Raw genomic sequence first — 24907 nt, 5'->3', positions numbered from 1 at the left:
TCCAATTAGCAGCAATTGCTGCTCCCTGTTGTCAGTGGGAGTGGCTGTGGCAGGCAGCCAGTGGGCACATGTGGTGATTGTACACACGGTTGTGGTACCAGGTTTGGAAGGAGATGTAGGAAGTCTAGGATGTTTTGTGCGTTACAGAGGTTGGATTTCCGAATAGTTGGCTCTTTTTGAGGAGTCTGATTAGAGGTGAGGTTTGCAAAGTAGCTTTGCTTCCACTTAAGCATTTCATGCCCAGGTTCGGAAGAGTGCGGCTCCTTCGTGCACTCAGGAAGCTGGAAGTCAGGCTGTGAACACTTGGTGTTTCCTCTAGATCCCCTCTGGGGAGCTGTGATCTTGAACCATTTGGAAAAGGTTGGTTTTCCCTTGGGAAGGCTTGGTGGGAACTTGCTTTGGTGGCCAGGTGATGAAACAAAGAGGGTTTCAGCACTAGAGCAGTTTAAGAAGATCATAGAATGGTTTGTGTTGAAGGGACCTTAAAGCTCATCCAGTTCCAACCCCTGCCACAGGCAGGGACACCTTCCACTAGAGCAGCTTGCTCCAAGCCCCTGTGTTCAACCTGGCCTTGAACACTGCCAGGGATGGGGCAGCCACAGCTTCTCTGGGCACCCTGTGCCAGCGCCTCAGCACCCTCACAGGGAAGAGCTTCTACCTGATGTCTAAACATGTGTGTGGCTTTTTTCTGGTTTTAAAGACTGGAGAGTCTCTTGGGTGGATTTGCTGCGTGGCTGGAAGGACCAGGACAAGAGATAAGCAGCCTCTGCAGTGGTGGAGCGTTAAGGCAGGAAGCTGCCTGGTGGTAACCTGCTATACCAGTTTGGGGGCAGCTGCCTGCCCCTCTCACGTTTTGGCCTTTGGGTGATAGTGACACGTGCTCAAAGTCTGTTGATTCAGGAGGTGATAGCAAAGAGGGAGATTGGGCACTTCTCAGTGCCAGGGCTGTGATGTTCTCCCTGGAGTTGTGTCTTAGCTGCATGTAAACAGCAGAGAGCTGGGCACATTTTCTGTCTGCTGCAGCAGGTCTGGGAGTGGGCAGGCATTGTCTAAGTTAAACACATGCTCATTTTCTTGCTCCTTTCCCATCTGACACGGTAGACCCATCCACAGTGCTGGTTACTGCAGTTGGAGAGAGCTGCTGTTTGCTTTAGAGCCAGTGCACTTGCAGGCAGGATGCTGCCCCTCACCTCCAGCCAAGGGAATGGCTCTTCTGATCGACCACTGTGCCTCAGCATGGCTGGGGAAACACTGGAAGAGCTTCCATTTTCCTCTTCTGACGTGGATCCATCTCTTTCATACTGCTTGGGATAAATAGGCAGGTATTTATCCCACCCTTTGCATCAAAAGGACCATGACCAGCAGGTCGAAGGAGGTGATCCTGCCCCTCTGCTCTGCTCTTGTGAGACCTCACCTGGAGAATTGTGTGCAGTTCTGGTGTCCTCAACATAAAAAGGACATGGAACTGTTGGAACAAGTCCAGAGGAGGCCACAAGGATGATCAGGGGCTGGAGCACCTCCCGTATGAAGACACGCTGAGAAAGTTGGGGCTGTTCAGCCTGGAGAAGAGAAGGCTGCGTGGAGACCTCAGAGCAGCTTCCAGTATCTGAATGGGGCCTATAGGGATGGTGGGGAGGGACTCTTCATTAGGGACTGTAGTGACAGGACAAGGGGTAACGGGTTCAAACTTAAACAGGGGAAGTTTAGATTGGATATAAGGAGGAAATTCTTTCCTGTTAGGGTGGTGAGGCACTGGAATGGGTTGCCCAGGGAGGTTGTGAATGCTCCATCCCTGGCAGTGTTCAAGACCAGGCTGGACGAGGCCTTGGGTGATATGATTTAGCTTAAGGTGTCCCTGCCCATGGCAGGGGGGTTGAAACTAGATGATCTTAAGGTCTTTTCCAACCCTAACTATTCTATGATTCTATGAGTCTATGATGAGTGCTCCCTGGCTTGTTGGGTGATGCCTGTCTCTTGGCAAGTATTAGCATTTAGATGGGGAGAGCTGTGCTCTGTTTTAAACTGGCTGAAAAGTTAAGTCTTTCCTGATTATTCAAAGCTTTGGATGCCTGAGATGTTGTGTAATGGAAATGCCTCCTTGTTCAGCAAACAGTGCTGGTGCTTTCACCTTTTGAGGAGTGGCTGGTCATCAGTGTGCTTCCGCAGGGTTGGAGGCACAGCTGGCCCTGTGTGTCTGAATACCTTGGAACACACTCTGGCTCTACAAAGTCATAAAGGGCAAAGTAAGATCTAGTCCTCTTCATTCAGCCACATATAACCTGACCCCCAGGTTGTCATTGGGAGTGTTCTGCTTTCTAAGTAGATGCCACACTGTGAGGAAGAAGCTGGGGGAAATCACATGGAGGCTCTGCAGCCAGATGTGCTGAGCTGACTTTCCAGCTGTGGCTTTGCAAACAGACCAGCCTTACAGCCAGCATCCCTTGTAGTGGGGTCTCAGGGTGGGCTTGAGGAGAATACTCATCCTCCCACTGTGGAAAGGGGACTGCACTGCTGGTGAAAGAGAAGGTTGTCTGCACCTGCAGAGCCAGAAAAGGTAATGGGAAGAGATGTATTCCCAGCCATGGAGAGTGGGGGGAGCTTCTCAGACCACAGGTCTGAAATGGATTGGTTTTTTGGTATATCAGCCTCCTCCTTCCATCTTTCTTTTTGAACTGCACACTTAATGCTTTTTGAGAACAAAGCTTGGCAGCAGTCAGCTGCACAGTCCAGTTCCTTATAAATATTTGATTCAGAAAGACCGATTCCCTTGTATCTGTAAGTGCTTTGAGGTGGGTCTGTCAGTTCTGAGATGTCTGTTCGTGCCCTCATGTGAAATGGCTCTGACTGCTTCCTCAAGACTTTGGTTGCAATAGAAGTAATTCCAGTGCATGCTCAGGTTATCCTTGGCTTGCTCTGAAGGTGATAGAGCTATGAGAGCATTGGTATACATGACGTAGGTGTTTGGACTCCATAGAATGGTAGTTCTGCATCTATAACCACGTTTGTCTCTCCGCAGCCTGTGGAGGCAACAGATGATGCCTTCTGGGACCAGTTCTGGGCAGACACAGCTACTTCAGTGCAGGATGTCTTTGCCCTTGTACCAGCTGCAGAGATCCGGGCAGTGAGAGAAGAATCACCTTCAAACTTGGCAACTTTATGTTATAAGGTAAGGTTAGTGCTGCCTTATTCCTTACTTCAAGCTGGCAGATCGCAGAGGGATGTGAAGATTGTCACTGTACTGTGATGGATGAAGTTTGAGGGAGATTTTAAGACTTCTTTTCCTCCTGCTGTAACGTCAGGGCATCCCTGAATACTGCTTCTGGTGTTGCCCTGTCTTTGTGTGGAGCACAAGGCACGTGGACTCACATTTCCTACCCTCCAGGTCTGGCAAATTGTCAAGCTGGTGAGCAACAGCCTGAGACTTCCTCTGCCTGGGAAAGTGCAGGTGTTAATCATGCTCCCGATTTGAGCCGTGCAGAGTAGCCTCGAAACTGTGGTACTGGGAATGTTTGGAATGGTGTTTTCCCAGTTGAAAATGGTTGTTGCCATCCTGGTTTTCTTTTCTGCTCTACAAAATGTTGTTAAAACCTCCAGAATCATAGTGAAGGTGCCTCTGATTGGGAATCATGCCACACACAGGTGCCTGTGGTAGATGCCTGAGAAAGAATACAAAAATGAGGGATAATGGAATAGTTCTTCCCTAGTGCTGTTTCCTGGCTTCTGGCATCAGCAACTTGAGAATAGAGAAGGGCTCAGGAGACCTCTCTTGACCACAAAACCCCTTTGATTCTGTGTCCTTTTTACCCCCAAACCAAGACTAAAGTATGGGCTTTTCTCCTGGCTGGAAAACAGATGTGTTGGGAGACCTGGTGACTGCAGAGCAGCTTATCCAAGAGCCCTGGATGTTCAGATATCAGGGTGAGAGGAACCTGCAGACTCCTGCAGTGCTTTTGCCACACTCTGCCATGTGCAGTGTGCCACTGGACTTAGCAATGCTGCATGGTCATGGAGAGCACAAGAGCATGGCTGAAATGTCATTTGTAGTCATGGCTACAGGCTCAGGCTGTACAGAGTCATAAGTGGGCCTGAAAGAATAGTTAAGCTCAGTCCCGGAGTAGTGTGTGGCTAAATTGAGACTCCACAAACAGCATTTAAACACCCATTAATGCAGTGGTGCAGGCTGGCAGTCAGTGACCCAAGCAGCCTGCTAGGAAAACATGCAGGACACATGACCTCATGAATTAAAAAGCAGCGAGGTGAATCCTTGGTAAATGCTTTGGCTTTCATTCCCCCTCTTGTTTCCTCTTGGGATCAGGGAGTAAGAGCGAGTGGGTGCAGCTGCTGGGGGAAGGAGCTGCCTGTTCCTGTGTGTGGGTAAAACCTCCTGCTGCTGCCTCCTGGGACTGTGGTTGGTGCCTGGCAAAGACCCACAGCCTGTTCTGGAAGGACCCAGTGGCTGTCTCCATTGGCAGGTTCAGCAGTGACTGGATGGACTGCAGACAACACAGAAGCTCTTTCCAGAGCACCAGTCCTATTCACAGGAAGCCTGGGCTGCCACCCTCCTTGCAGCAGGGCCTTGACAGACTGTGCTGGAGGCTGTATCTGTACACTAAATAGTCACAGGCAGCAGCTTTGCTCCCACGTCCTGAGTGAGGAGAGGTTCCTGCTGTAATCACAACAGCACATACAGAGCTGTCAGACCTGTTTCTGTGCCATCTTCCCCTGCCAGCACCTCGCGCCGTGCAGCACAGTGCTGTGCCTTCCTTCTGCCTGGGTCTGGTGTGCTTGAGATTAATCTGATCTGCTCTTTTCAGTGTGTGGTGTCATGGAGCAGTGCTGGAAGGAACCTTCTGGGGCTGTGTCTCACATGGCATGACACATGTGCTGCGTAGATTAACCCTGGTGTGTGAGGGCTCTTTGAGTGGCACAGCAGAAATTCAGGAGGGTCTGTTTAACATCATTACCCCTATTTCTGCAGTGTTTCAAACAGCAACAGCATCTGTACCATTGAACCCTGAGAAAATGGGCTCCAAGAGCTGCTTGTAACTCTGAGGGTGTCACCAGCAGGACAGCCCTGCCCAACTTTTGCTAACTTGTGTACCTGCCTTGGTTTTGTTTCCTTCAGGCTGTGGAGAAGCTGGTGCAGGGAGCAGAGAGCGGCTGCCACACCGAGAAGGAGAGGCAGATCATCCTGAACTGCTGCCGGCTCCTCACCCGCATCCTGCCTTACATCTTTGAGGACCCAGACTGGAGAGGTTTCTTCTGGTCAACTGTCCCTGGGGCTGGCCGAGGAGGGGTCTGTCTCTTAGCACTTACTCTTCTTTCTTTAGACCCTATGTACACACTTGGGAGCAACTTTATTCCAATTATTTCTATTCTGTGAAAAATCAGGTGACATCTTTTAAGTTCTTTTCTTCCCTCTGTTTCTTTCTGTTCTTTCTCTCCCCCTCAGCTGCTTTGTTTCTGCATCATCTGAGTATTTCACGTGAGTTGTAGCTGTAGGAGAGCAGTGGTATGTGAGGGAAGGCTTCTCCAGTGTATCTGAAGGTGTGAATGTGAGAGCAGTATTAGACGCTGTATGACTTTAACTGAAATGACCTTGTTCCATTAACTAAAGTTGATTTAAGGTTAATGTCAAATTGAAATAGAGTGGGGTTTCCACTGACCTTACAATGTCACATTTAAAGCAACCAGTGCCAGAGAAGCTCTTAGCATCATTACTGAATACTCTGTTATGAGCTGAGTGATACAGTTTTAACCGGGAGTGTAGCCACAGAGGTGAAGCCCATAACTGAGCAAGAGTGGTTAAAGAAATAGGTGCTGTTCCTGGCTCTGTTAGCGATGGGTATAACCTTAGGGGAGGCTCTGAACCTCCCTATGTCTCTATCTGGAGAGCAGGCACAATAGTGCTCTTCTGTGTCTCTCAGAGGAATGGGATGAAACTGCTTTAGGATCTCCTGCATATAGGAGAAGCAGTGTTGAAAACAGAGCTGAGTGAGGCCAGGAATACATGTGTGCCTGCTTGCTCCCCCAGCAGCTGCCTCTCTGTGCAGAGAGCTCTCTCCTATGAGTTCCTGAACCTGCAGGTCAGCATGGCTGTACTGAAGAGTGTGGTTTCCCTGAATGCTCAGTGCACTGCAGTGTCTTTGGGGATGGATATAAAGGGTTGGCAGTGGCTGGTACAGAGCAAAGCTTGCACCTTGAGCTGTCTCTGCCTGTCACCTCTAATCTGTTTTGCCTGAGGCCACTTCAAGGGGAAGGTCTGGGTAGTGGAACAGGAAGTCTCTGCTAGCCCTGGTCTGTTGTGTGGTCTGTGATCAGGAGGGTGGTGGTTGTCCATCCTTTCATCCCTGCAGGGGCCAGGGAGTGCTGAAGAGGCTTAACAATGGAGGAGCTTGTTTGGGAAGGAACATGCGGGGTGCCTGGAGCTCTGATCCAGCCAGGCTGTTGTTACTACTGTTTCTCCACCTTGTTCAGCACCTAGAAGAGACTCTCAGCTTTATAGTGATTCAGCCCGGTGCATGTGTGAGCCCTCCTGCTGCTTGTACCTTCTGAATATCAGGGAGCTGTTGTGGTTCAATGTGCTCCATCCTTTAACCGTGTGCAGAAGCTGGTTCAGCTGCCTGGCATGAATAACAGAGATGTTAAGGAAAGCTGGGGCTAGGTCTAATCTAGAGGCAATAGCTTTGCTGTCTAAAGGCTGATTTCCCTTTGGGAACCAACGGGGAAGATGATGGTTACATTAGTAAATGTCTCTGCAATTATCTTTCATGTGCTCCGTAGTGCAGTGATGGATGGCAGAGCTCCTGGATCATGGGAGCCTCCCTCTTGTGAGGAAGTCTATGCTATGTACTGGTCTGTTTGTTTGGTGTGTGTCACTATTTTGGATGTGGTGGTACCCAGAGCCTGCAGGTATTTCTTTTCCACCAGCCAAGGTGATCTTAGCAAAGGTCCTTCTTGGAAAAGAAATGCCCTTGGACTCTAATGCTTATCATTTCATCTCATACTGAGAGCCCAAGTAAAAGCATCTTTGCTGTGCTGGCTCCATCCATGCTCTCTGGGTTTCTCCTTACATCCAGGATCTGTTTGGCAAGAGTCTTCCTGCTGTTGCTGAGGCAGCCACACAGCTTGTTATCTCCCTTAGCTGCCTGCTGTGATTGAAGAGCTGCATGTTGTGTGCAGGCTGACAGAGGTCTGGCTCAGATAGATAAGCTCCTGCCATTCCTGCTCCTGGCCTTTCCCTGCAGCACCAGTGTGTGGTGGGGAAGTTCTCCCATCCACGATGCTCTTTGAGAAGCAGGATCTGGGAAGGTTTCCCTTGGCAACGGCTGCAGAGGAGTAGCCATGCATGAGTCCAGTGATTGCTTTGAATGCTGGAGAGGGCAAAATCCTCTCTGCTGTCATGCTTCCTCTGCCATGGCAGGTTTAGGCAGCCCCTTGCATGATGCATGCAGCCTCTCCTGGTTCTGTCACCTCCAGTTCTGGGCTGCCATGTAGGACTTCAAGGGGTTTTATACCATATTGCTGCTGGCTGGCTTCTTCCTATCACTGTCTCTGTGCACCATCCTAGTCACCTTCCTTTATGACTGTAAAACCCACTTCTCTGTCAATGGTTCCCTTTCCTTTTGTCTCCAGTAAGTCAAGCATCTCCACTTGGCAAGGTCTAGTGCTACTCTTCTGTTTCCCGAACATCTCTAAGTCTGTCTGCTCAGTTTGGTGTCATTAAAGAGCTTATTCCTGTTTAGTCATCACCTTCCAGGGGGGAATTTCTTTCCTGTACAGGCTGGGTTTTGTCCCTATTGTTCCTTTGTAACTTCTTGCCTCCCTGTGTGTTTCTGGGGAATGTATCTTCTCTTGCTGTGTTACACTGGTGTTCCTGTGTGCTCTTTGCTAACCTGGGCTGACAACACCCTTCCATGTTTCTCCCTGCAGGGAGATGAAGATGATGAAAATGCTCGGCCCCTGGCTGAGTCGCTGCTCCTTGCTGTCACAGACCTGCTCTTCTGCCCTGACTTCACTGTGCAGAGCCACCGGAGGAGCACAGTGGTAAGTTGAGGTTATAGAGGTTATAAGAGGTAGATCAGCTGCATTGTGGGGGATTCCCTGGAGAATCCCAGCATCTCCCTGCAAACCTGCAGGCAGGAAAACAGGGAGTCGCTGAGCTTGAACCCACAGTGACTGATACTGATCAACATTTTGGGTTCATTTTGTGGGGTTTGTACCTTCTAAAACAGATGTTCTGAGGCAGCTGGATGAGTCTCAAATGGAGTGGCTGGAACCTACCCCCACACTATGGAAGGGTGCTTGTGCTGGCAAACAACCGCTCTTCTGTTGTTGCCAAAGACCTTTAGCCCTGCTCCTTTCACTGGCAGTTTAGTCCAGATAGGGCAGGAAGCAGCTGTTTGCTTGATCACAGGTGCTGGGATCTGAATGAGTAGACTGTCGCTGTTGTGTCTTTCCAGCTTCTCTTCCTCTTTGCATCATTGCAGCAAAGACAAATGTGCTGTGGTCCTTATGGTGACTGTCTTTGGAGGAGTTCCCTGAAGCAGGGATCTCTTACCACGTGTGCTAAGGACAGGTTCTGATGCATGTCCTTCCGTGCCTTCCAATGACTGTGGTGTTTATTGTAGGCCCAGTCTAGAAAGAGAAGTGGGCAGCCCTCCTTTTTGATATAGCTATGAAGTAAATTAAAAATGAGCATTCTACACCACCGTGTATTTGATGGCTACAAAATCTCCTGGCAAACCTGAGTGCTAAACTCCTTGCTTGAGGTTTCTGGGTATTAGAGTTGAAATCTGTAATCTGGGGATGAAGGGGCAAATTCTCCATGGAAGAGCCCCCTGTCCCCACTGCATGTGTGGTTTCACCCTTGGCAGCAGCCAGCCTGGTGTTCCAGGGCTCTGGGCAACTTGAACTAGACAATGAATCGGGAGTGCTTTGTGTTCCTTGCTGTTAGCTGCCTGTCTGCTGCCTGCAACCTCTGTAGTCTTTGCCTAGCTTCTTCCCTCCCTGGATCTGGTCTGACTGCAGGTTAAGAGCAGAGAGGTGGGTACAGCCCACTCATACTCATAGCAGAACAACTTGTGGCCCTAGAGGCACAGTTCATGGTGGATAGTTGCTAAAGCAGAATTGAGAGGAAATGTAAGAACTAGGGAGGGAATGGGCAAAGGAGATCTGGGATGACCCCTGCTCTTCTGCTGTTTGTCCTCCTACTGAAGTAAGCCCTGTAACTAGGGCTGGAAACTGGGGCTCCCTCTGTCATGCAAAGTGCTGCACCTCTGTGTTTTAGCATTTACTTGCAAAGCCTGAGCTCTCTGAAGACATCAGCACCTGCTTTATTGGGCCTGGGAATCTGCTGTAATGCTGGTATCACCAGCATCTTGCTTGCCTTCAGAACTTGAGGAAGGTCTTGCCTTTGTGGAAGGGAGAGAGGTGGTGCAATGGGAACCCAGAGCAATTAGAAGCAGTCCTCTGATCACTTTTCCCTAAGTGCAGGGAGGAAAAAAGGCAGGAGATAGAATTTGCTTAATTAAACCCCAGAAAAGAGACAGCTGAAGTGTGCTAAGTGCACTTGATGCAAACATATTCATCTGGGCCCTTGCTCCTGGTGGTTCCTGGAGGTTGGCAGGTGGCTTTCAATGGCAGCAGAGCTGCTTCAACCATGACAAAGAAGGGCAAGCTGCTGTGGTTCATCTGCTCAGGTTGCAAAACAAGAATCTGGGAGTCATGCCAGCAGCTGTCAAGGGACTGGGAGGGTTCTCACTGGGAGAAATAACTTATTTGCAGTCACCTTCTTGCTTTCCCCTCTGAAAGCAAGTCACAGCCATACCTGCTTCTGTTATACATGTGGGTTAATTTGCTGCTTCTCTTGTCTTAGGGGTACAGCCACTGTGAGACACCATTATGTGGGTAAACTCCACATGATGTGCCCTGAGGTGGGGTTAAGATGTCAAGCAGCACCCTGTGTGGTGCTGTTGATCTGCACAGGAAAAGCCCTGACTTGGTCTGTATTTTGTGAGATGGGAAGGAGAGAAGGTGATGCATCCTGTAATGAGAACAGAACATAGTTTGGATCCTTTGTCATCAGGTGACCCTTCCCAGCAGAGGTTGCTGGCACTGCACCTTAGCATGCTAGAGGAAAGGCCTCATTCTGCATGGTGCTCAGTGCATATTGAAGATGAGGCCCTCTCTCTGGGGTGCTCCCTGGGTGGTGCTGGTATGTACAGTCAGTGTCTGGATGCTTCTCTTCTGGTTTCTTTGGTACTGCTGAACAGAGGGGCAGAGCTGCCTTGGGTACCGCTAGTGCTGTCAGCTCTGTCTCTTGCCTTCTGTAGTCCAACCTCTTGTTTCTCCCATAGGACACAGCAGAAGATATCCATTCCATTGACAGCTGTGAGTACATCTGGGAGGCAGGAGTGGGCTTTGCTCATTCTCCACAGCCTAACTACATCCATGACTTGAATAGGTAAGAGGGCTGCAAAGGCAGAAGAGAAAAGAGGCTGGGTTCAGGAGAGGAGGATGTGGGGGAAACGGGTTCTCCTTGTCTCCTTGGGTGTCTGTGATTCGCAAGGGGCTTTCTGCTTGCTCTAAAAGGAGCTAACAGGACTGGCAACAGAGGAAATAAAAAACAGCTGACCTTTTGAATAGCTTTGTGTACTATGATATGGGAGTCGGGGTGTCTGCAACAGAAACTGGCAGAAAGAACGCTGCTGCTTTGAGAATGCCTAGCAGCTCTGTACTGTATTTCCTCTTCACGAGGCAGCAATTCTGCTGAGCTTTGCACCAGTGACAACAATATTGCTTATGAAATGGAATAGGCTTAGCTCCCTGTGGTGAGAGCTTTCTAGATGGGGCTGAGCTTTCCTTATGTTCTGCTGTTGGTGCTTCCCAGTCCCTGCTCCTGAATGACTTCAGGCCTCAGATTCTTATAGAATCATAGAATAGTTAGGGTTGGAAATCACCTTAAGATCATCTTCCCTTCTTTCAGGACAGAGCTGCTTAAGCTGCTGCTGACCTGTTTCTCTGAGGCCATGTATCTGCCTCCCTCCTCGGACAGCAGCAACACCAACCCCTGGGTGCAGTTCTTCTGCTCTACAGAGAACAGGTGAGGGTGAAGAGGTGGAGAACGAGTGCCAGGGGAGAAATACCTTCAGATCTCTTCCATGGAGTGTGTTGGTGATGAGGCACCATAGCACTTGCTGCCTCCACCATGGGAGGGGCTGTTGTCCTTTTTCTTTGTCCCTATTGTACGTACATCCCATTATCATCTCTGCTTAGTGAGAATTGCTCCTCAGCAGCAGAAAGGGAGACTGAGCAGGGTGCTCACTGGAGTTTGATGCAGGGCTGATCGCGTCCTGTGGGAAATGAGATGCTGTTCCCTGTAGACCCTTGTTTCTTCCTGGGGATGGTGGCGTGGCGCTGCTGCGTCAGTGCCTGGTGTTGGTGGCGGATGAATGCTGCCCTCTAGTGACATTGTCTCCTATGAGACTTCCAGCTCCCGAGGTTGCTGCCCTCGGAGCAGTCCTGGCTGAAGACAGACGATTTTGTCTTTCCAGAGCCGAGAGAGCTTTGGGGTCCTTTTCTCTTCACACAGTACTACACAGGATTCCTCTGGGAAGCCACTCGGCCTTGTTTACCTCCGCTTTCTGTCTCAGATGTAGTCCAGGAGACCAGCAGGGAGCTGGAGGGTCAGCTCTTGTCCCTGGGGCACTGTCATAGGTTAGAGAAGATGACTGGGTTTTGTCATGACCCCAGACTGTCCCTCCCCAAGGCAGCTCCTTTTTCTTCCTGCTTCTGCCTTCTAATGTTCTGTTCCCCGCAGACACGCGCTCCCACTCTTCACCTCACTCCTGAACGTCGTCTGTGCCTACGATCCGGTGGGATATGGGATTCCCTATAACCACCTGCTTTTCTCGGACTACCGTGAGCCCCTGGTGGAGGAGGCAGCCCAGGTGCTGATTGTCACTCTGGACTATGACAGCTCCACCAGTTCAAGTCCCACTGTGGATGGCACCACCACTGGCACGGCCATGGATGATGTGGATGTGAGTGAGACTGGGAGCTGTATTTGCTGCTCTCCTGAACTCCCTGTAGTGATCTTACAGCAGCTTGTATTGAATGTTGACCTGTAGAGCCCTGCACCACTCCTCCCCTTGCAGACTGCTGCCTCTGCTTCTTTCCTGTAGGTCACTAAGCAGCTGTACATGACCAAACCATTAGGCTTTGGTCACTAACTTGTATCAGGAGCATATAAGTGAAAAGCCCCTGACTTGAGTGTTCCCTGAGGCATTCTATCTCCTAGCATTTAAAATGGGATCATTCAGAGTGGAAAGCTGAAATGAGACATTAGCCCCATTTACACTTTGCTTTCCTGAGTAATCCTTGTTGCCATTAAGTGTTTCACTCGTTTTCTTTGCACGCAGCCTCCTGGACCAGACAATCTGTTTGTGAATTACCTCTCAAGGATACACCGAGAGGAGGTAACATGCTCCTGTCCTCAACTGTTTCCTGTCTGCTTTCACGATGATTGTATTAGCCCTGGGTTCACCACAGCCTCTTTCCTGGTCCCTTGGCAGGATTTCCAGTTCATCCTCAAAGGAGTGGCCCGCTTGTTATCAAACCCGCTGGTCCAGACCTACCTGCCAAACTCTGCCAAGAAGATCCAATTCCATCAGGAACTCCTCGTCCTCTTCTGGAAACTCTGTGACTTCAACAAGGTGTGGATCTGCTGCTTGCTGAGCTTTGCCCCACCTTGCCTGTTGCCCAGAGCCTGGTGAAGGATTGCGGGCAGGCAGTGAGCAGTGACTGATCAGCAGCACTACTCCCTGCTGCATGGGGTAAGGGGGCTCTGGGTATAGGGACAGCTTATGAGAGAGGCTGCAGCTCCTGAAGGTCAGTGCTTGAGGCAAATGCTGGAGCAGGTGTTATTATAACTACAAATAGCAGGAGTTGAAGAGCTGGTGCATACATCAGACTTTCTAATGGTACTGAGAGATTTGTTAGCTTGAGGCTACCTGTCCTGAGGCCTGCAGGTGCTGCAGAAAATCAGATCTGCTTATGATGGTCTGAAATCCTGCCCTTTCTTCCAGAAATTCCTCTTCTTTGTGCTGAAGAGCAGCGATGTGTTGGACATCCTTGTCCCAATCCTGTATTTTCTCAATGATGCCAGAGCAGACCAGTGTAAGTTGGTTATTTTCAGTATTTGGGATGAACAGTGCTTGACAGTTGAGCTAGAATGATTTAAGATGCTTCCTCCCTACCACTTAGATGCAATAGCATCTTAAGTGCATGTTTCTAGCCCTCTAGAAGGGTGGAGTGGTTCAGATAGCTGGGTTTTAGTGTCTAGAAGCAGGACATGATCTATGCCACAACACAGGGAATGGAGGTCCTTAGCATGTTAACTCATTTTGAGTCCTTCTGTTGAAATCTGTGTCTCTGAGAGAGAGAAATGAGGAATCTGCTGTTGCTTTGGGGATAAATTGGGCATTCCACTGCATAGTGGAAGGACTTCGGATCTATCTTGCGACGGTGATGGGTTTACATCAAGAACATAATGAAGAAAACCATAGTTTATCCAAGACTTAACACTCTGGCCCCATAGATGTGCTTGGGAAGAGCAGTGGTACTGGCAGCAGGGGGAGCTCTGTATGGGGTGTTCCTTGTGGATGGTCTGCTCTGTGCCGTTTCAGTCCCATAGTGTTTCTTACCTCTCATTGCCTTCTGCCTTCAGGAGTCCACTGGCCTCACTGTGATGTGTTTTTGCCTGCAGCACGAGTGGGCTTGATGCACATTGGGGTCTTCATCCTCCTGCTTCTCAGTGGGGAGCGTAACTTTGGGGTTCGACTGAACAAGCCCTATTCTGTACGAGTGCCTATGGACATCCCTGTCTTCACAGGGACACATGCAGATCTGCTCATCATAGTGAGTATAGCTCCAGCAGGTCTTTTCTGTCCTTCCTAACTCCTGTTGCATACCTCCACAAATAAGTGTCCTCTTTTCTCCTCCCATGTACTCATCCTTCCTAGATTCACAACCCACTGAGTAGCTAGAAAGCATGTGGGATGCATCCAGGCACTGGTGGGATCTTTGCACATTGTTAACCTGAGGTGGTGTGCCTGGCAGGGTACAATTCCATCTGCATGAGGTGATCCCAAAGAATAGGATCTGGGATAGCACTGGACTGGTATCTAAAGGACTCTGGGAGTGGAATGAATGGAATGGGTGCATAGCCTCTACCAGACTTGATCATGGGTGGGGAAGGCAGGAGATCTGACTGCATTGCTGTTTGTGTCCCAGAGTTGTGTGGAGCACATCTGTCCGAGTGGGAACAACTTGGTGATACCAAGCTGAACCCTACAGCTTTGGGTTTTGTAGTGCCAGCCTCAGGTGGTGGTACCCTCCTGTCATGTTTGTGCTTGTTTGCCAGAGAAGAATCTCTCAGCAGGTTCTGATAAACCTCCAAAAGGAGATTCCCATTACAGAGAGTTGGGAGAAATGCGCCCACCAGAACCGTTGATGCCATGTGTTTTGCTGTTACATTCCATTACACTCCTATCATCTCTGTATTTTTTGTTCTGCTGCAGGCCTTTGCTGCAGGCATGCCAGCTAGAGGTGGGAAGGCCGAGACTGGGAATGTCAAATCTTCCATGTCTGAGGTTATAGTTAAGAAAAGTAGGACAAATATTTGAGTTAGAAGTTTGCATAAAAACCAAATGTGAAACGATTTGTTCTGTGGCATTTCAAGCAGCTACTCTTAGGGTTCAGAGTCAGAATCCATTTTAGGTGACGATGTTTCTTACTTCGTGGTGGTTAATTTCTGTCTTGGGCTGCTTGTGTGTTTTGGAATAGCTGACAGTCAGTTTCTGTTTGCAGTGCTGTAGAGCCCTAATCACATCCCCAAAGGATTCCTTGTAAATGAAAGCTTGTACTCCTGGAGCATGAGCCTGCAGTGAGAGCAGCGTTCCCCACCTGTGTAATTGTGGCGTGTGCAGGGCCCTGCCTAGGCAGGAATGGTGTCAGGAAGCGATTAGTGTGGGGGTGGCACTGGTTTTGGTTGAGAGGGTGCTTTCAGTAAGGTGCCACCTTGCTCAAGAGCTCTTTCCTTGCCATAGGTCTTTCACAAGATCATCACCAGCGGGCACCAGCGGCTGCAGCCTCTCTTTGATTGCCTGCTCACTATCGTGGTGAATGGTAAGTGCTGTCAGAGTGTGGAACCACAGCCTACAAAGGGGACACCCTCATTCCCCTCTTCTCGTGCTCTTGCCTGTGTCCACTAACACTGACCAGTGTCAGTGACTGCTGATCAGACCTGTCTGAGGTCAGATGGGGCAGAGGGTGGGACAACAGCATCCCTGGAGCCCCTCGGGGGTGGCAGGAGGGCATTTGGCAGTGGGTCTGGTGAGGGCAGTTGGTAGTGCCATCCCTTTCCAGCAGGGAGTGCCACCTCCCCACGGTGGCAGTGGCTTCCCTGGGGCTTAGCCGATGGCTCCAATTGTGTCATCCTTTCAGGAGGTGTGCCAGCAGCAATGCTACTGGTGTCAAACTACCCAAGAGCCTCTAAAAGCACAAATGTTTGCTTTTACTAGGGTTTTATGTTGACCTCTTTTGTAACTGAAAATATTTCTGTGGAGCCCTGTTGGGCTCAGCTATTCCATGAGGCTTTCCCAGAAGGGCAAGATGGGAGGGTGGTAAAAACGTTTTTAGAGGTGTATTTATGTGAATAAATGCACCTCAGTTCTTCAGTTTGAATTTGCCTTTACAGTGTCTCCATACCTGAAGTCTCTCTCCATGGTGGCTGCTAACAAGTTACTGCATCTCCTGGAGGCTTTTTCCACCACCTGGTTCCTGTTTTCTGCTGTCCAGAACCACCACCTTGTTTTCTTCTTGCTGGAAGTCTTCAACAACATCATTCAGTACCAGTTTGATGGTAAGAGACTGGCTGCTTGTTTAGCTGGTTTGCACTAGTTTAGTCCAAGAGATGGAATGACAGAGAAAGTCCAAACAGATGAGGGAAGCTACATGGAGACTTGCCTGGGATTGGGAAGTTGAATTAGGAGGTAATCAGTGCTGGATGCTGACCCAGATAGATCAGATTAGAGCAAAGTGGGATGGCAGCTAATGATCAGCAAAACCTTAACCTCTTGAAGACCAGAAGATGAGCTGGGTTAGTGGGAAAGAAGAAGAGAAAGTGAGTGTGAAACACTGAAGGTGTGGCTGGCTGGATGCTGCTGTGAAACTGCTCATGTTGCTCAGCAATGTAGATGAGGGTAAACCAACTTCCATCTCCTTAAACATTTAAAAGTGCCTCTTGGTTCTGATTTAGCAAGTCACTGGAGCTAAAGACCAAACAGCCTCATCCAGACAAAGTCTGGCACTTGCTGCCTTTCCAGGAAATGCCTCTTAACTGCATGATAGTCGTTTACCTCAAGGAAATAATAGTGAGGTCTTTTAAACTGCTCCAAATGTCATGCTTTGCTTTAAAGCTGCAACTCGAGAGTGGCCATTTTGCTTCCCTGATGGAAATCTTGTAAGTGGTGACTGCTAGATCCTAAACCAGCCTTTGTGGCTGTTTTGTGTTTTATATTAGGGGATGGTTTCATTCTGTTCTCTGCCACCTTGCAGGCAGGAAGAATTCTGGTCTTTTGGCTTTGATATTTCAAGCCTGTTTCTCACCAAATGCAATGCCGCTGATGTGTTTTGTGAGCTCTTTTTGAAGCTGGAGGAATATTGAATCTTGTCTCACAACCATTTCTTTCAAAAGAGGTGCTAATGTGTCATTTACACTCTCCTTTTTCCTCTCAGTTGTTTGAATGACAGTTTCTAAGCCATTTCTTGTCAGCCTTCCAGCCTAGGAAGGATTTCACTGAATTTCCAGTACTACCTTGTAAGGGATAAGAGGATATTGAGCTCTGCTTTCTTCCTTGGGCTATTGCCTTTGTGGGTAGAAGCGTGGCTTTCTGGGCTTGCAGGGTCTCCACAATCATGCATTGTGTCCCCAGTGAGCTGTGCTGTATTGGCAGAGCTCTTTGAGTCTTATTTCTCTGCTCATTTTGTTGCTTGGATTGCCAGGAAACTCCAATTTGGTCTATGCTGTTATCCGGAAGCGGAACGTGTTTCACCAGCTGGCCAACCTGCCCACGGACTCACAGGCCATCCAGAAGGGGCTGCAGCGCAAGAAGAGGACTCCAGAGCCTATTTCTCGCACCAACTCCCAGGAAGGGGTCTCCATGGAAGGCTCCCGTCCTGCTGCCCCTGCAGAGCCAGGGACACTGAAGACAAGTTTGGTGGCTACACCAGGTCAGCTTTAGTTTACCTTTGTAACAGGAGAGAGGCTTGTTTCCTCTGGGAGATACGGTGTGGACTCACCCTTTCACTGGGTGTGGGAGAGATTAAGAGTTTACATCTGTGACTGACTTACTGCCTGTCGTCTGAGTTTCACATCAGTTTGCCCAGGCTGATCACAAACAAGTTAAAGTAAACAGCCTTGAGCTTCTCTCAGACTTAACATTCACGTGGCCATTTGTCCTAACCTTGACCTTTTGCCTCAGTTTAACTCTATCCATGGAACCTCTGCTCCTCTTTAATCAGGAGCATTTTCTTAGGGACAAGTGGACTCCTTTGGGTTAGTGAAATCAAGGCTAGATCTTGCTTTTCCTGTTGAAAGGAGAGGGATTTGGTTGTCAGCAGATGCATAGAGTGTCTGTGCATGGTAGGACAAAAAAAAGAACCCCTTGCTTTTACATGTATTCACTTGTGTTCCTGAGCTTTGTCTCTTTTGAACACAGGAATTGACAAGCTGACAGAGAAGTCACAGGTCTCAGAGGATGGGACCATGCGTTCACTGGAGCCTGAGTCTTTACAATCATCACCAGAGGGTAACCCATCCTCAGCTGTGAGTGATGGGGAGCCCTGGAGCGGGGTAAGGCCAGACAATCTGCTGTGCAGGGAAGGGCTGGGGTGTGCCGTGGACTAAATGGGGGCCTGGGAAGGAGAGGTCTGGTTGGCCCATTGAGTAAAAGCATCCTATTAGAGGCAATATGCACATGTGCACTCTGCTGGAAACACCGTAGTTCAGAAGTCCTGTTGCATCATGGTGGGTGTTTCAAATCTGTGCTGGTGACACAAGAGCTGGGACACCAGAGAAGAGAGCTTCCACCACCATGAAAGCTCCTGAGCAGCAAGTGTGTAACTGTAAAGGGATGTATTCCCATCTGGAGGCTTTCAGCTCAGGTTCTGACTACTGTTGCTTTCTCCTCTCCCTTCTTTTTGGGATGCAGAGCTCTACCAGAGTCTTCTGGGGGGCTGGTGTTGTGAACAGTGTGTTCCCATGAGGGCTTGGCTGAGGTGCGGCTCTTTGGCCATGTGGATGGGACAGAGGCTCTGTGGTCTGTGAATGAAGGCTGTGCTGGCTCTGGTGGCAGTGTCAGCTTTCTGGCTTTTGATGGCTTTCCCTATCAAGAGCTATAAAACAACCATTTCAGTGGAGCAGCCTATTTACTGTGAGGGTGCTGAGGCGCTGGCACAGGGTGCCCAGAGAAGCTGTGGCTGCCCCATCCTTGGCAGTGTTCAAGGCCAGGTTGGACAGGGCAGCCTGCTCTAGTGGAAGGTGTCCCTGCCCGTGGCAGGGGGATGGAACTGGATATCTTAAGGTCCTTTCCAACCCAAACCAGTCTGTTACTCTATGATAATGCTATGGGGAGAATCATCACTGCTACCAAATGGCACTTTAGGCAGCACACATCTGTCTCCAAGGGTAGTGGTGTTTCGGACTATGTGAGCATTGTTCTACTGTGCCCCAACCTGCTTCTTTAATATAAATGAATAAAGGATACTATATAAATTATAGGATACCCACGCTTATGACTGGTTTGATTTCCTTCCTTTATCTGTTTGAATGTTCTCCCGTTATCAGCCATAACCACATCAAAGTGTCTTGTGAAATGTTCAACAGCTTCATATTTCCATGTAATTTCATCTTACTTCTCCTGAATGTGCCAGCTGGCTGTGAATGTTTGGATGGCAGCTGTGAGGGGGCAAGGGCTGTGGGAAAGGGAGGAGGAAAGAGGAAGGAGATGGGGTCATCTGCAGGAAATCAGAGGGTTTTATGCCTTTATGAATTTATTTTTAGAAGCTTGATGAGGACACAGCACTGAAAGTGAGCAGGCTGAATGATAAGGGTTGTAGCTGCAAACACTGCAACGTAATATTGCTGTTTAGGCTTGGAATGAACTGAATTACTGAATATCCCTGCACCAGTTTTACTTATGCTTCCTAGGCTTTCCTGGTGAAGGCCCGTGGTCAGCAAGATGTCTTAAGCACACAGTTATGTTGTTATTAAGTGAGATCTTGGCTGAGAACTTGAAGAAAGCTTGTCTTCCTCCAGTAGCCCATGAAACATAATCACAGGTCATTACTTCTCTGTCCAGCTTGAGCTCTTTCCCAGTTGGAAAAGGACTGGTACAGTACTGTCAGCTTCCAGTGCATTGCTGTACAGCTCTGCCCCAAGCCTGCTGTGGCTGGTTGCAGAGGTGATGTGTGAATGAAGCCATGCATGTGGCTGTGGAAGGAAGTGGTGTTCCCATTTGTTTTGTAGAAAGGTCAGCTCTAGTAATGATGATGTTACTTGGTAGTAGTGAATGGTTCAGGGTGCATTGCAAAAGGAAAAAGCCTTTCCATTTTTATGTCATGCAGAGATTAAGAGTGATTTTAAAGGTTTTTTTCCTTTCTTCCCACCGTGAATATGGAAAACCAGGATGTTGATGTCTGCTGTATAAGAGACATGCAAACAGGTTGATGGGAAGAAGAAAAATGAGACAGAATTGTGTCTTGTACTTTCCCAAAAGTGCCTGGTGATGATATTCATGTCTGGGGGCATGAGTGTGTCATTCCTTAAGGAGCAGGAGTTGTTAGGTAGGAGTTTCTGAGCCCATCCTTGGAAAACCACTTGTTAATTCCAGGATAGGCACCAGAGATACTCAGTAGACAGAGGTCTGTAAAGCTGTGGTCTTCAGCTGTTCAGTCTCTGTGTTAGAAGAAAGTGCTGTGCCTGGACAGGCTTTGTCAGTCCTGCTTTAATTTCCCACTGTGGATTTTTCCAGCAGAGTGTCAGCAGTTGTGACCTTGCCAGAGGGTCCTACAACTTAACCCCACCAAATTGCACTCTCTGGGTCAAAGCATATGGGTTTGGTGATGGAAGGTCTGGTGGGTTTGGTCTGTTCTATGGACAAGCTGAGCTGTGTTTCCCAGAACTCCTCTGGGAAAGCTGGGGGGAAGTCAGCAGGACATGGGTGTATTTCTTGCTGTAAACTGTGGGTTGCTTTTGGTTGGTTTGGTGTGTTCCAAAATTCTATTTATTGCCAGGAGGCATCACACCCCCGATGGGATCGAAGGCGTCTCTCCAGTGCATCCTCCAGTGGGCAGTGGACCCCAACTCCTGACTGGGTAAGGGAATGTGGACAGAGGACATCAATGATGAAGAGAGTTGGGGCAGAAAGGCCACACACTTCATCAGCTTCTCCTGCCTGAAAGACTCCCCACAGGAGCACTTCCCCATGGGGAATATCTTTGACTTGTGGTCCAAGCTCCAGAAGTTTATCACCATCTTTTGCTTTACCTGATTTAAACCAATGCCCTGTTAGGTTCATTGAGTGGCTCATGTTGTAGTACTCTTGTGCACTCAGTTCATCCATCACCTTTGTGCTTTTTGTAAAACCTCGTTTGCTGTAGAGATAGTGGAGATAACCATAGATAAATTCCTTATTTCCCTGTGGGCCTTCCTACTCACAGGTGATGTCTTGGAAGTCAAAGCTTCCCCTGCAGACAATCATGAGGCTCCTGCAGGTGCTGGTCCCTCAGGTGGAGAAGATCTGCATTGACAAGTAAGTACATCTTTGGAGGGCGAGGGCTGTGCAGTGTGTCAAGAGGAATGTGAGGCTGGCAGAGTTTGGAGTGCCTCTGGGGGAAACCTTGTAAAGTCTAATTGAGAGCATCATGGTCTTGGCAGAGGAGATGTTATTTTGCTTGCCGAGCTTCTTGTTTGATCCCTTCTCAACTCCTTTTTACAGCAAAGGCAGTGTGTGTTCTTGGTGGCCACAATTGCTGGCTCTGTGTCTGTGTGTGTTTAGCCTGATACTTTGTGCTAGCAGTTTTGGGGTACCTGTGGGACATGCTAAGGGTGTTCCTCATCTGCCTCTTTGCAGGGGTCTCACTGATGAATCGGAGATCCTCAAGTTCCTGCAGCATGGCACACTGGTGGGGCTGCTGCCTGTGCCTCACCCCATCCTCATCCGCAAGTACCAGGCAAACTCGGGCACTGCCATGTGGTTCCGGACCTACATGTGGGGAGTTATTTATTTGAGGTAAACCCACTTCTATGCAACCTAACTTGGTCTTTTCCAAACTTTTGGGAGGCTTGTAGAGAGAATTGCATGTTCTTGGCCAGCTCTGGATTGTCTCATATTTACAGGAGGGAAAGATGTCATTCCTTTGGAAGAGGCCAGGCTGAATCAGTTGCTCCAAAACCTGGTTTGAGTGAAGGGAGCTGTGAAGGGAGCTCTGCTTGTTTGGGAACTGGCAGCAGCAGGGAGTAGAAAAGCTGCCTAGAGGGGATGGTGCAGAGATTTAGTGCAAAGCTCTGGCTTTGTGGGATGTTGTAGATACTGTCATCCCTCTAAGGTGCATTGTCTTTCAGCCAGTGATTTCCTCTTTTGCAAAGCAGAAGGCATTCTGTGTAGGCAGCTCCTGTAATCTTAGCTGTGAGATTTGCATTCCATGTACCTGGTCACAGAGACTAAAGTGGCTCTTGTCTTTCTCTGTCAGGAATGTGGATCCCCCTATCTGGTATGACACAGATGTGAAGCTGTTTGAAATTCAACGGGTCTAAGAGAGCACTTACCTCTATGAAGAGAAATACACTGGATCTAAGGACTGCTGTGTGCTGCTTCATCACAGCTATTCCTGCATTTCACATCCAGCTGAGAGACCAAAAGGACAATCACTTCATTTACCTCCCTGTCATTTAAAGCTTTAACTGGGACCTGCTTGGACATCCCTCCCCCCAGCTCACTTCTCTTCCCTCACCCTTCACCAGGAACCTTGAGTGAAAGATGTCTAAGGGGTTGTGCATTGTTGTGTTTGCACTAGAAATCAGGTTGTACTTAGCTCTTCTGTTACTCTTTTGCTCCTGGATGTGGTCTGGAAAGCAATCTGACCCTGTCCTTGCCTTGTCACAGTCAGCATGTGATTGAATAAGACTAGCTGTAAATTGGGTGCAAGGGAGAAGCTGCTATTCCTGCAGGAGATGGGGTTGGAAACTGCAGTTACTTTCATGTGGCTCCACAAAGTTTCCAGGGCATCCCTTCTGGCTGCAGGTGTCTCCCTGGTCTCAGTTGCATATTGATAGGGAAGTTATCCCATCCCAACGAAAGGAGAAGTAGCTGAAGGAAAACTTCGTGTCTCAGCTCTGAATCTCTCTACTCCTTTCCTGGAAAGCTGCTTAAGAAGTTTCATAGGAGCTGGTGCTTTGGTGTGGCAGGAGAAGTTTTACCTTGGCTGCCAGGCCCAGCAGCCTGTCCTCCATGATAGGCTGCTGCAATGGAGTGTGTGCCACTTTGGAAAACCCTGCTTAATCCATGTGAGCACATAGGGACTGGCTCAGTGACAGCAAGAGGAGACGTGTTAAACTCCTTTAGTCTTCTTCTGTTGACTGGAGGGACAGTGTCACCTGGGTTTGAAGGGAACCATATCCTTCCATCTTTGCCTGGCAGGCTGATGCAATGCAGGGAGTGGAAGGGTCTTTTGCACACTACTGTTTAAGGCAGGGGTTTGAGGGAAACACTCAGGGAAGTTGTAGGAGGAATCTGGAAGTTGTAGGAGGAAAAGCATCTCCATGTCAGTAGGGAGTGGAGAGTGCTGAGGCAAAGTTCAGTTCTTCAGGGCGTTTTGCTAGTGACCAAGTTATCACATCTTGAATGTATTGGGTCCCAAGCATGTGAAATCTTGGAAGCCAGAAGTGGAATTAGTGGGAGACCCACTGTTGCTGGCTTTGGTTCAGCAGCATGGGATAGGTGGAGACATCCTTGGGTTTGAGTTGCATTTTGTGTTCTGCTGGGAGAGGCTGTTGTGTTGGATCTGTGTGGTCTTTAGACAATGAAATGTGAGGGGTCCTGTCATGAACTGAGACCTTTCTCTCCACCAAAGCTTAGTCCTTGGTGCTCTGGTATTCAGGCTCTTGAGAGGATCCCTGGCCACGAGCTCTTTGCCAGAGGTGAGGTCACTCCATGGGAACAGGTCTCACACGTTAAAGGGGGCAGGTATGGCACACACTTGTAACCCTTGCCTGAGTTTTAAAGCAAGGGGGATAGCAATGTGAGTGTCCCCTCCTGGAGGGAGGGCTGCTCCGGTGTGCTGCTGGCCTATAGTCAGTTGGTTTCCTCCTTTGGGCACTGGAAGTGGGCTGTCAGTAGAAAGCTGAAATGAAACCTGAATGGTTTTCTTGAAGGATAAGAAATACGTGAAACAGAGAGAGGTCATTTCCCCCTCCCAGCTCCCATCTCCAGCCCACTTTGCCATCCAGCACTACCCCCATCCTGACCTCATCCCTGCTCTGATGCAAACAGGGTGAGGTCTCTGTTTTACTTGGAATCTCTCTCATATATAAGAATGTGATTTGGTGGGGCCAGCCTCTGATTGTGTGGCACTTGCACCTCACAGCTGGAATGGGGCATCCTGTGTCCCATGTGCTTGCCTCTTCCCTCCCATGGATCTGCTGGTTCTCATGATCTCTTCCGTCCTCTCTTTTCTGCTTTGTTTCTTTGTGAGTTCCTCTGGAAACCTTTCTGTTTTGTTTCTTGGTGTTTGGAGTCTGATACTTGTTCTGTGGAAATCAACTTGCACTGTAAACTATTTGCTTACCTACAGAGAGAAAGATAAAGATTATCTGAAACATGCACTTGGTTGTTTAGTTTATTTCCAGAGAGAGGTTTATAATCTTGTTTGGTTTATGCTGGAGTGATTTGTGCTACTAGGAGACCGTGTGCTGGCTTCCTCTGCAGTGTATGGAGTCTATATTTTAATGAGAAGTGAAGATTGGGCTCTGGAAAATGAGCCTGAACTGTGTGGTTTTGGGCCATTTCTGTTTATGGCATGAGACATCATCAGAGGTAACTGCCTGAAAGGGTACAGCAAAGAAACTAGATCAAACAGGGTCAAGTCTCCCAACTTTGAAGCGTGTACTAAAACCTTTGTGCAGTTGAAGGCCCATAAACAGACACCCTGGCCCTGGGAGAGCTCTGAAGGCCATTCATGGGTGGCAGATGACAAAGGAGCAGGTAGGTCACTTACATGTCCTGGCTGTGTTGGATCTGGGAGTCAAGGCTGGCTCACTGCTCACTAGGCTTTGATTACTGTGCCCTGCTCTGCCCCTGGCCTTGTGAAGGAGCCAAGGGCAGTTTTAACTGCATGCAAACAGTGTGTCCATGGATTTATCCCTCCTGGAGGTAAACACAAATCAGTCCAGAGATAGAATCCCTCTGAGTGAAAGGGCTGGAACCTTAGACCCTGAATTTCTCTTTGGCCTAGAAGAGGGCTTCTACTGTTGCTTGTTGTGGGATTTACCTTAATCTGCAGTGTTGGAACTGGGTCTGGAGGGCCCTGAGCACTTCTCTGACCTATAGCGGCTGTAGGTAAGAGTTGGCCCTGGTGGGCTTCATTCCTTATCACACTATAATCATGTATGCAGGTGTCCTGTCTGCTTACCAGCAAGAAATCACAAGTCAACTTCTCTTTGGGGGCATACTTGCACATAGGAGCTGTGGGACTTAGTGTTTATATCTCAGTGGAAGGCCTCCAAAGTCACCTGTAGGCTCAGTGACTTAAGCAGTGTTCTGTCTGCAGGCAAAATCCAGGCCAT

General features: G+C 48.9%; 1 protein-coding gene across 1 annotated transcript in view; it reads left to right on the top strand.

Moving 5' to 3' along the window:
- Positions 1-23947, top strand: part of HID1 (HID1 domain containing) — a 28628-nt gene extending 4681 nt beyond the window's left edge. The window contains exons 2-19 of the mRNA XM_062639827.1: positions 3017-3166; positions 5126-5296; positions 7933-8046; positions 10359-10465; positions 10988-11104; positions 11822-12044; positions 12423-12479; positions 12576-12716; positions 13089-13179; positions 13769-13920; positions 15111-15189; positions 15761-15925; positions 17068-17295; positions 17784-17917; positions 20359-20439; positions 20785-20876; positions 21198-21356; positions 21817-23947. Coding sequence (XP_062495811.1) covers positions 3017-3166; positions 5126-5296; positions 7933-8046; positions 10359-10465; positions 10988-11104; positions 11822-12044; positions 12423-12479; positions 12576-12716; positions 13089-13179; positions 13769-13920; positions 15111-15189; positions 15761-15925; positions 17068-17295; positions 17784-17917; positions 20359-20439; positions 20785-20876; positions 21198-21356; positions 21817-21880 — 2325 coding nt within the window. The 3' untranslated portion in view covers positions 21881-23947. The remainder of the gene's footprint in view (positions 1-3016; positions 3167-5125; positions 5297-7932; positions 8047-10358; positions 10466-10987; positions 11105-11821; positions 12045-12422; positions 12480-12575; positions 12717-13088; positions 13180-13768; positions 13921-15110; positions 15190-15760; positions 15926-17067; positions 17296-17783; positions 17918-20358; positions 20440-20784; positions 20877-21197; positions 21357-21816) is intronic.
- Positions 23948-24907: the final 960 nt, after the last annotated feature.

The sequence above is a fragment of the Pezoporus occidentalis genome, unplaced genomic scaffold, assembly GCF_034315485.1.
Source record: "Pezoporus occidentalis ecotype Australia unplaced genomic scaffold, CSIRO_AGI_Poc_V1 ctg62, whole genome shotgun sequence".
In the NCBI taxonomy this organism is placed as follows: Eukaryota; Metazoa; Chordata; class Aves; order Psittaciformes; family Psittacidae; genus Pezoporus; species Pezoporus occidentalis.
Note: the sequence above shows the minus strand (reverse complement) of the source record. Positions and strands in the feature narration are given on the sequence as shown.